General features: G+C 37.5%; 2 protein-coding genes across 5 annotated transcripts; one reads left to right on the forward strand and one right to left on the reverse strand.

The window, feature by feature from the left end:
• Positions 1–360: 360 nt before the first annotated feature.
• On the forward strand, positions 361–8,831 carry LOC112504611 (phospholipid-transporting ATPase 1-like). 4 transcript variants are annotated; one of them, XM_025108559.1, is made up of 8 exons: positions 361–2,446; positions 2,560–2,866; positions 3,846–4,527; positions 4,608–4,731; positions 5,321–5,540; positions 6,298–6,415; positions 6,658–6,756; positions 8,352–8,831. In XM_025108559.1, the coding sequence occupies exons 1-8, from the start codon at positions 907–909 to the stop codon at positions 8,361–8,363; spliced, it is 3,102 nt and encodes a 1,033-aa protein (XP_024964327.1). In that variant the 5' UTR covers positions 361–906; the 3' UTR covers positions 8,364–8,831. The 4 variants fall into 4 exon arrangements, with proteins under 4 accessions (XP_024964327.1, XP_024964325.1, XP_024964326.1 ...); XM_025108557.1 differs by having other exon boundaries at positions 6,298–6,756; XM_025108558.1 differs by having other exon boundaries at positions 361–2,437; positions 6,298–6,756.
• A 548-nt stretch (positions 8,832–9,379) lies between these two features.
• LOC112504612 (uncharacterized protein At2g34160-like) lies at positions 9,380–10,610 on the reverse strand. The gene is made up of 5 exons (XM_025108561.1): positions 10,497–10,610; positions 10,273–10,321; positions 10,075–10,137; positions 9,936–10,000; positions 9,380–9,499 (listed from the first exon to the last, which is right to left on the reverse strand). The coding sequence occupies exons 1-5, from the start codon at positions 10,608–10,610 to the stop codon at positions 9,380–9,382; spliced, it is 411 nt and encodes a 136-aa protein (XP_024964329.1).
• Between the last annotated feature and the right edge of the window lie 677 nt (positions 10,611–11,287).

The raw sequence follows: 11,287 nt of genomic DNA on the forward strand, positions 1-11,287 counted from the left end.
ATATCTTCAAATTTATATTTTATTAAAAAATAATATTATTATTGCTTTCTTAAAAACATATAAAATCGTATTATAACATCGACAGAGACAAGTAATATAATAGAATATTAAAATCGAGATGTGTGTCGCTGTATTGTATGAGTACCATATATAAAATAAAATAATTACACAAGGTTATAAGGTTAAGGTTAGGAGGAGTGCCATTTAGCCTTAGCTTGTTTTCGGGTGAAAAGAGTCGAAGAATTTTCCCCGAGGGATAGGGGTCAGTTTCGGACACTTCAATCAATGATTGATTCTGCCATTAATATAAATCTCTGTCCAAAGCTTATTTCTTAAACAACTGCCAACAACTCGCCTTACTCTCTCTCCCCAGACCTTTTCTTTTCTTCCCAGGACGGCAATTCGATTTTCTTTCCTTTTCTTTTTCCAATTTTCTGCGATCCATCGTTGCACCCACTACCAGTTTTCTTCTAATTTTAGGTAAATAAAATGTCTTTGGATCTTCCCCCTTCACGTCGTAGATGCATAAATCATCTTTGCGCAAGAGGGCCGTCGCTGTCTTCGACTGGTTTCAATTTCAGCAATCTTTTAACTTGTTACTGTTGCTCAAACACGTAAGTTGTTCTTGATGATTCAAAAACCCTTCAATTTTTTGTCATGATTTAGTTAGTGTACTTCAATTTTCAGTTGGGTTTTTCGTCGAACATATTGTAGACGCATGTAATCTTTATTCGGTAGATATACCTGCTGTAGTTGCTGTTAGAGTCGAGAGATTTAGTTTAGATTGAATTGTTTATGAGCTTCTCAAACTCTAGCGAGAGATAGAGGTGGGTGTGATGTTCAGATCATCACTACAGATCAACCACTTTTGATCTATCCCTTGACCTTACATCATCTAAATCCGGTATGAGTTTAGATGATGCCCAGATTGTCAACGTTAACCCCCAACTACAATCACCAGATACCTTGCAAAATTCATCTTCTCATGGAGGAGGCTTTCAGTCCAAAAGTTGGAGAGCCAGCTCGGTCCAAGAGGTTGGCTTTGTTGATTTTGGATCGAAGAGTGTGCCACAGGGATCCCAAGGAGGAGGTGCTGATTCCGAAGGTCTTAGCTTGTCCATGTCCCATAGAGAGATTGACAATGAGGATGCCAGGTTGGTCTATGTAAATGATGCCTTAAAGACAAATGAAAGGTTTGAATTTGCTGGGAACTCTATTAGGACAGCCAAGTATTCTGTTTTGAGCTTCTTGCCAAGAAATCTGTTTGAGCAGTTTCACAGAGTTGCCTACATATATTTCCTTCTCATTGCTATTCTCAATCAGCTTCCCCAACTTGCGGTTTTTGGGAGGGGTGCCTCCATCTTGCCCTTGTCCATTGTATTGTTAGTTACAGCAGTTAAAGATGCTTATGAGGACTGGAGGCGGCACAGGTCAGATCGTATTGAAAACAATCGCATGTCATCTATTTTGGTAAATGATAGATTTCAGCAGAAAAAATGGAAAGATATTCAAGTAGGTGAGATCATTAGGCTTTCTGCAAATGACACCATCCCTTGTGATATTGTGCTGCTTTCCACGAGTGACCCAACTGGGGTTGCTTACATCCAGACCATAAATTTGGATGGAGAATCTAATCTGAAGACACGGTATGCAAAACAAGAAACCCTTTCTAGAATCCCCGAGAAGGACAGGATGAATGGGTTAATCAAGTGTGAGAAGCCTAACAGGAACATCTATGGGTTCCATGCCACTATGGAGTTCGACGGGAAGCATCTATCTCTTGGTCCTTCGAATATCGTGCTTCGAGGCTGTGTGCTCAAGAACACTAATTCGGCAGTAGGAGTTGCTGTATATGCTGGAAGTGAGACCAAAGCTATGCTCAACAGTTCAGGAGCCCCATCCAAGAGGAGCCGTTTGGAGACCCGCATGAATCAGGAGATTATCTTGCTGTCCATTTTCCTTGTTGCTCTGTGCACGGTTGTGTCTGTTTGTGCTGGGGTTTGGTTGGGACGCCATAGAGATGATCTTGATATTCTACCCTTCTATAGAAAATTGGATTACTCTGAGCCAGAAGCAGAGAACTACAACTATTCTGGCTTAGGGATGGAGATATTATTCACTTTTCTTATGTCGGTGATTGTGTTCCAGATTATGATACCCATTTCTTTGTATATATCCATGGAGCTTGTGCGTGTTGGTCAGGCTTACTTCATGATCCGAGACGACAAGATGTATGACAAAACGTCAAACTCTAGATTCCAGTGCCGGGCATTAAATATAAATGAAGATTTAGGACAAATAAAGTATGTGTTTTCTGACAAAACCGGTACATTGACAGAAAACAAGATGGAATTTAAATATGCAAGCATTTTGGGTGTAGATTACAGTGGAGAGGGAACAGACTTTGATGGTGAACAAAGGGGATACTGCATTCAAGGTGCTACACGTATCTCCATCTACCTTTCCAATCATTTTTATTTAGGGTTTGTGATGTGTTCTTCAAACAGTCTTTTTCTAGTGAAAATGGAGTAATCTTTTCATGTCCTTATCTGGTTTCAGTGAACGGGCAGGTTTGGAGGCCAAAAATGATGGTAAAGGTTGACAAGGAGCTACTCCAACTATCACAAACAGGAAATAATATGAAGGCTAGCAAACAGATCTATGATTTCTTCCTTGCATTGGCTGCTTGTAACACGATTGTGCCCATTGTTGTTGACACATCTGATCCCGCTGAGAAGTTGGTAGATTATCAAGGGGAATCTCCAGATGAGCAGGCACTTGTTTATGCTGCGGCTGCTTATGGTTTTATGCTTATGGAACGAACCTCTGGCCACATAGTTATTGATATTCAAGGAGAAAGACAAAGGTATGTTAGTAACCATTCAATTTTGGCTTAAAAGATTTCTTTATGTTTTTGTTATGCCATCTCTTTCTCATGATTATTTTCTATTTAATGGACTTGGTAGCTTCTTTCATATTACAAACTTTACCAACGGTATTAGTCTGGTTGCTCATTTACATACCACATCCAAATATTAGAAGGAGGGATAACCTTTGAAGTCGTATTCTGTTTGTATGTAGATTACATGAGAATTGATTTTTATAGCACTCCAAGTTGATGACAATAATCTTGTCCATGTTAGATGCCAAAGTTCACCTATGATATCTTTGTTCTGCCGTATCCATATTCATATATGGATCAAAAGTTCAAATCCCCTTTCTTTCCGTGTTTCACGTCTTCTTTGCTTGCTTGAATTTTACTCTCTTGAACAAGAAACAAAAGCTTGCTTTATAATTTACAGTGTCCAAAACAAATGTCATATTTCAAATGCTAATAATTAATTACAATTCCCTTTTTGAAGATTGGATAGAGTGACATTGTTATTTATTCTTGTTATGTGAAGTTGTCCCAAAGTATATTTCTCTAAATTCCTTCTAGATTGTAAAGTGGACTCTGTTTGGGACCAAAGGAGTATTCTTCCACTCTCTTTGTATGCTACTTTCTGCTTGTAGTTCTCTCTATTTAGGGAAAGCACCAAACTAGCCATTTTTGGCAAAAAAATCAAGAATCGCCATTTTTAACAATCACCAAACTAACCAAGAATCTCGCGGAATCACCTTCTTTGATTTTTCAATCTGATGGTGGGCAATAAGCTCTGCCGAAAGGCACCTTTTTTGATATTTTGCGGAGATTCGCGGAATTACTGGCTGTTTCTCGATGATGTTTAAAAAACGAATATTTGATGATTTCTTTTTTCCGAAAATGGCTAGGTTAGTGATTTCCCCCTATATTTATCCATGTTTGTGTATTCTAATTTGATGAACTACCGATCATGACAGCACAGGTTTAATGTTCTTGGAATGCATGAGTTTGATAGTGACCGGAAGAGGATGTCAGTTATATTAGGATGCCCTGACGACACTGTAAAAGTCATTGTTAAAGGTGCTGATAGTTCCATGTTTAAGATCATAGATAAATCCTTTAACTTAGATGTACTAAGAGCGACTGAATCCCATCTCCATTCGTATTCTTCCATTGGTTTAAGGACCCTTGTTGTTGGAATGAGGGAATTGGGTATTCCTGAGTTTGAGCAATGGCAGTCTTCTTATGAGACAGCTAGCACTGCCGTGATGGGTAGGGTTGCCTTGCTTCGTAAAGTCGCCATCAATTTAGAAAACAATCTCAATGTAGTGGGTGCATCTGCAATTGAAGATAGATTGCAAATGGGCGTACCAGAAGCAATTGAGTCTCTACGAAAGGCTGGCATAAAAGTTTGGGTTTTGACCGGTGACAAGCAAGAAACTGCAATCTCAATTGGTTACTCTTCTAGGCTCCTAACAAGCAACATGAGCCAGGTAGTAATTAACAGCAACTCTAAAGAATCATGTAGGAAGAGTTTGGAAGATGCCTTGATTACGTCAAGAAAATTCGTGGTGTCTGGTGATCCACATGCTGGTGGTTTTGGAGCCTTGATCATTGATGGAACAAGCCTTGTATATATCCTCGACTCTGAGCTTGAGGAGCAGGTGAATACCAAACACTCTTGAACCCCATACTTTCCTCTGTGAACTTGATCTTTATATAAAAGTCTTTTTTGATCTTTCAGCTTTTCCAATTAGCCAACCATTGTGCTGTGGTGCTATGTTGTCGAGTTGCTCCATTGCAAAAAGCTGGGATCGTGGCACTGATAAAGAATAGGGCAGATGACATGACCCTTGCCATTGGGGACGGTGAGCAATGTTTTTTATTCTAGTGACATAAGATAGTTAACGAAAAGATCAAAAGTACATTCAACTCCTTTCATCTATACTATATTATAAAGCATGTAGGTTTTTGTTCTTAAAAACTTTTAATTTTTCAAGGGGACAACTTATAAAACATTAAATACTGATTATTAATCCATACAAAATCTTTTGATTTTTAAAATATTTCTATTTTTCCCTTCTTTAGGTGTTAAGAACAAAGTCTTAGGAAATTTCTATACCCTTCCAGAATATAAAAAATCAATCAACCAAATAAACAACAAAATATTTGAGATTTTTGCAAACTTCACCTCACAATTGATCTATTTCCAAAAAACAAAAAATCATAAAAATTAAATTTAAAACAATGCAATCTTTGGTATCCAATTAAACTTTACATTCTGCTGCATTGCTCATGTACACTTCTAGATCCTATTCTTGTAAAGTTATCCATGTCATAATAGTAATATGTTCTCTTACGAGTTCAACTTCTTATGGATTATTTAATGTAATACTTTGAAACTTGAGAGAATATCAAATTATCTCTGATGGTAAATGTTTCTCTCAAACTTTTCAGGTGCCAATGATGTTTCAATGATCCAAATGGCTGATGTTGGAATTGGCATAAGTGGCCAAGAGGGTCGTCAAGCTGTGATGGCATCAGATTTTGCGATGGGGCAGTTCAGGTTCTTGGTTCCTCTTTTGTTGGTCCATGGACATTGGAATTACCAGCGGATGGCTTACATGATACTCTATAATTTTTATCGCAATGCAGTGTTTGTCCTTGTCTTGTTCTGGTAAGTATGCGTATACCCAATTAAAAAGATATATATTAGTGTTCCTTTTTCAATTATATGCCGATTACGTTGAATGAACTTGAAAAAAGATTTCTAATTGCGTACTCAATATTTTCCTATTTGTTTTCTGTTGGACCTTCACTATAACTGAGGCCAAAAAGGATTTTCCTGATGAGATACCAAAATTCCATATGTTTTCACCAATTCAAGGTGAAAAATGTGGTTGCTCCTCCCTCCGAGTCCCTCACCGTAGGGTTTAGACAGGGGAAAGCTTCTCTTCTCCTTTTCCACCATACATAACAAGAAAATAATAAAGAAAGAAATAATGATGTGTATATAATTGGTGAAAATGGAGCTGTTTATTTATGTGTGCATGCGAAAAGCGAAAGACCCATAGACAAAAAGGACAGAATTCTTTAAACTGTTGTTTCTGTGACACCTTCAGACGCTTGTATGCAAAGAAAATTTTGGGTAAGTCTACTCCATATGGTGGTTGCGAAAACACGTTGATTCCAATGTTATGTGTTGTTTTTCAAACATTCGGGCCTTGTCCTTTCCAACTAAGGGTGCGTTCGGACATGATTGAGGAAACTGGATGGGTGGAAGGTTTTACGGTTTTAATTTGACATGGGTACATAGTTTAGTAATTTACCAATCTTGTCCTCCCTGATGTTTGTTCCACCTATTTTGGTGTTCTTTCTCCCATTCTAATGTCGCACCATCCGTCACTAAAAGATTGTGTTCATTTTCTTTCCAGGTATGTGCTCTTTACAGGCTTCACTTTGACCACAGCTGTTACCGAATGGAGCAGCGTGTTATATTCTGTACTTTATACCTCAGTACCTACAATTATTGTTGCGATTCTCGACAAAGATGTAAGTAGAAGATCTCTACTGACATATCCTCAGTTATATGGGACTGGACAAAGACAAGAAAGCTACAATGCGAAATTATTTTGGCTTACAATAGCAGATACATTGTGGCAGAGTATAGTAGTCTTCTTTGTTCCGCTATTTGTTTATTGGAAAAGTGACATTGATGGTTCGAGCTTAGGAGATCTTTGGACCCTGGCGGTTGTGTTTCTGGTTAATGTACACTTAGCCATGGATGTTATTAGGTGGTCTTGGATCAGCCACGCTTCGATATGGGGGTCTATTGTTGCAACCTGCATATGTGTTATCATCATCGACATAATTCCAGTGTTACCTGGGTACTGGTACGTACGATCTCTTGCCTGATCTGCATTTATACATAATCCCCTCTTCCCAGAAACGAATACACTTTCACTTTTCAGGTCAAATCTTTTAAACATTAAAAGTTCATATGTGAATGAGAAATTTTGCTATCGAATTTGAAGTTGAAATTGGCCCATTATTGTGGATGGGACTGGACAGGCGATAGCGAGGCAGGCAGGTGAGAGGATTGTGGGAGATTTTAGGGGTTTTAATTTGACATGGGTAGCTTGGTAATTTACCAATTTTGTCCTGTCTCCCTGTTTTTTGTTCCAACTATTTTGGTGGGACAAAAAAATGCATTTGTCCCGGTCTATTGTCATTCCAAACGTGCTGTCCTGTCTCGCATACCATATGTTCTTCAGAGAATTTTGTTCCTTTGGTCAGCATATACTTTTTTGCTGGGAAAAAGTACAAGAAAAGGAACCATAAAGAGCAAAATAACAGAAAAATATTTGGAGAAATATACCACTTTTGCTTATAATCTGAGCATTTAGTTTGTTTTAGATTAAAGAGAAGAAAACAGACAAAATGTTCAGTCTTTTCTCTCTTGAAGTTATTAGTGAAGTTTCTTGTTCAGGTTATGCATCCAAAAGTTGAGATTGTATAAACATATGATATGCATGAGTTCAGGTTATACATACATACATACTTCCAAAAGTTGACATTGAATATTTGATATACATGAGTTCATAAAGAAGTGGTGCACCTTGACTTTTGAGGTCAAAATAGTTGCTTTCCAAATTCAGAATCGATGCTTTGTTCCCAAACTACGCACCAACATCTTTCACATTGTTATATTTCTCATATTGTCGAGCATTTTTCATCAAATTGTACCAAAATTTGAAAAACTCATATGCAGTTATCGAGTTGAAAATTGATTGGTTTGACCTCAAAAGTCAAACCGTGTATCTTTTCCTGTAAAGGAGATAATCTTTTGCCAATATAGCTTCTCAACCATTTACTTCTTTAGGGTTTCTTGTCTTCTTTCTTTTTTGTTGAGAGATTTGTGTTGGGTGTGTGCCTTTTGGTCTCCTTATGTGTATATCTTCTTTTATTTAGGGAAAAATGCAGAAAAAATGCAACAAAGTGTGCTTAGTTCCTATTTAGTGTAATAAATGCTTTTCTTCCTCGACCAATATAATAAAATTTCAAAATTTCCTATTCTTTTACCTACTTTGCCCTGTAAACTGCTGATCTTGTACATTTGATGACATGGATATCAAGTTTGTTCGCAATCCATGTCATTAACAGGTATCCACGTCGTCAAATGTTATAAGATCAACCGGCTACTGGTCAAAATGGGTACGAATAGGAAAATCTGAAACTTTATTACGATGATTCAGAATCCGTCACACTAAATAGGAATGAAACCAAACTTTGTTGTATTTTGATGCATTTACCCTTTTTTTTTATTAACCTGAATATCCAACCCGCTATGTGAGGCGATTAATCCCAGCGCGACCAGCCGCTTCGCGGTCACCGCAGTTGAACCTCCGTGACCACAAATATTTATGCAAGTTCTGGGATTCATCAGGGAAAAAAAAAATTCTCATGCAGTTTGATGTAATCTTTGCAGGGCAATCTTTGATCTTGCAAGCAAGGGATCATTTTGGATTTGCCTGCTTGGCATTCAGATCACGGCCATTGTTCCACGATTCGGTATTAAAATGTTCATCCAACACTGTAAACCGTCTGACATTCAAATAGCAAGAGAGGCCGAGAAATTTGGGAATTCAGTAGAATCAAGAGGTACTGAAATAGAAATGAACCCACCCCGAAGATGACCCGTTTCCGTTTTATGATTATTATTATTTTCTCACATTCTTTAGGTTGCTAGAGAAAAAAAAGCTCTTCTCTTGCTTGCCTGTGTTGTTAGTTGTGTAGTCCTTTTGATGTAATCTTTCTAGGTTTGTGTTGTTGTAGATTACCATTATTTACCACTTGAAAATTGGATGCCCGTTGCATCAGTTTCGTATGAATTTATTAGTCAAGATACGAATACAGTACACTGTATGTTTCTCGTTCAATCAATGAAAACTTCTTAACCTGATTATACATACGGATTTCTATATGTAGATGTTGATATCATACGCATGAATGCTGTATACGGTATTATACACACGGATTTCTATATGTAGATGTTGATATCATACACATGAATGCTGTATACGGTATTATACATACGAAGTTCTGTATGTAGATGTTGATATCATACACATGAATGCTGTATATGATACTATACATACGGATTTCTGTATGTAGATGTTGATATCATACACATGAATGCTGTTTTTGAGTTGAATTATTTTTTTGGATTATAAAATGTGTTGATAGGTGGTTCTTTTTTCTTTCTTTCTATAAGCACACATTAAGACTTGAAGAAACATCAAGTGTTATGAATGAAGAAAGACAATTTGCAACCATAGATTTTGTTTGTTTTATAATTTGCACAGGGCATGGTATACCACTTCTTCTACTGCCAATGGCTTCATGTGGACTCAAAACACAAATTAAACATATTAACACAAAGTTTTGGACTCGAAAAATTTACGACCTCGAATGGTGGAAAATTGATAGGAAAGAAAAAAGTAACGATCGTCGATCTTACTGTTTCTTTTCTTCGTTGTTGCTGGCAATTGCTTCCTTCTCACGTGCTTGAGTAGCACTTGCCGCCGGCGTTGACATTGACGCATACTTCTCGGTCTTCCCCAGTACAATCTCAATCTAAATCTCGAAAATTATGCAAAAACATCAGCAATTAGCCAGTTTTGCGACAGGTCCCATGTATTTAGCGACAAACATTGTGGTCGTCGCTAATGCTACCTACGGCCAAGATAAGGCCTTTGTAGCGAAAGTAAATTTATGCTTCGCATTTAGCGACAATGTTTGTCGCTAAAGACTTTTGTTTTTTGAATAACAAAATCTTTGCGTAAACGTTAGTATTTATCTGTTTTAACAACTTCAGTGACATTTTTTTTATCTTTAGCGACATACATCATAGTCGTCACTATTGCTACATACACGAGCCGAGGTCATCGTAACAAAAGTAAATTTCTACATTTGCATTTAGCGACAGATGCGTGTCGTTAAAGATCGTCGTTTCTGTCCCTGATAAAAAAACACGTATTTCATGTATGTATCGATCCTTCATCAAACTTACCCTGGCCTTTTGAATTAGTCGGCCCCTCGTTTCATCCTTCATGCCAATGGTAGATGTCACGACCTCTGATGCAAACGTACTTGTTTTAATAGGATAATTTATGATTTGAAATTTGAATACGAAATTGAGGTATACTTACTTTTCTCAACCGCAAGTCCGTTGTTCTTGAGTATCTCGGCTACTGTAACGACGGTAGTGATTGCTATAACAAAGAGAGAGAACGAATTATGAGATAAGATCGACGGCGTGAATTAAGAAAGAACACTAAACCAGTAAATTGTTTTTCGAATATATGTTACAGGGTATATTTTTTAGGGGATTAAGGAAGAGGTCGTACCCATGCCCAAAGCAGAGAGTTCAACTTCATCATGTTGTTGAATGTACCTCTACAACACAATATTAGAAATAAAAATAACATTAATGCAAACCAATTAAAAAAAATATTCGGTTTTCAAATCAAAATCGAACGATAATGTTGTCTTTATCGGATAATTCTGATTTTTTGGTGGATATCGGTTCTTGTTGTTAGTGCTTTTGTCATGTCGTACGTAGACGACATACCTTAGCAAGATTGACGTAAAAGAAAAGAGGCTTTTTCGTGTTCGAGACTTGAATTCGGTTCTTCTTCGGATGTTCGGGGCTTGTGACGGGAGCGATGGCAGTTTCAGTGGTCATGTCTCTCGCTTTGAACAATCTCAAAGAGACACACTTAATTCGAATGTATTTGTTATAAGTATGTATCTATATTTACTGCCTCTCTCTTACGTATTCTAAGCAGGAAAACGTACGGATGGGACCTGTGCTCGTAGAACCGTACCAAATATTGGAAAATCATACATATATACACCCCCAACGACTTTGGGGCGTCTCATTTTGGTAATACGTGAATCTGATTGGTTGACTCAGTAAAACGGTCATTTTTGAATGTGTGATTATACGAAATAAATGGTAAAACCTATCACATATTTTGACAATATTTTTGGTTACCCGCTCCCATTTATCTAATCGAATAAATTTATTGTTATTTGAAAAACGAGAAAATTACTTTTTTCATCCTCATGTTCCCCTTACGTGAGAGTGAGAGTGAGAGGTATTTTCATCATTTACATATCTCTAAATTTTTAATGATTTGTTTTTTTTTTGTTTTTTTTTCATATAAAGGGTAAAAACAACAAACAAAATCAAATTTTAAATGAAAACCTTAACCTTCAGACTCTCAACTCATGCCTTATTGCCGATTCGTCAACCAGGAGGGTGAAGGATAGTAGTGACATGGTGGTGGGAAATGGGTTAGTGGCGCCCCCCCTCACCCACCCGACCTCTCCCACACCACCACCCTGCCCCCTCGCCCC

Source organism: Cynara cardunculus, unplaced genomic scaffold (genome assembly GCF_001531365.2).
Source record: "Cynara cardunculus var. scolymus isolate 2C unplaced genomic scaffold, CcrdV1 Un_Scaffold_6190, whole genome shotgun sequence".
Lineage (NCBI taxonomy): Eukaryota > Viridiplantae > Streptophyta > Magnoliopsida > Asterales > Asteraceae > Cynara > Cynara cardunculus.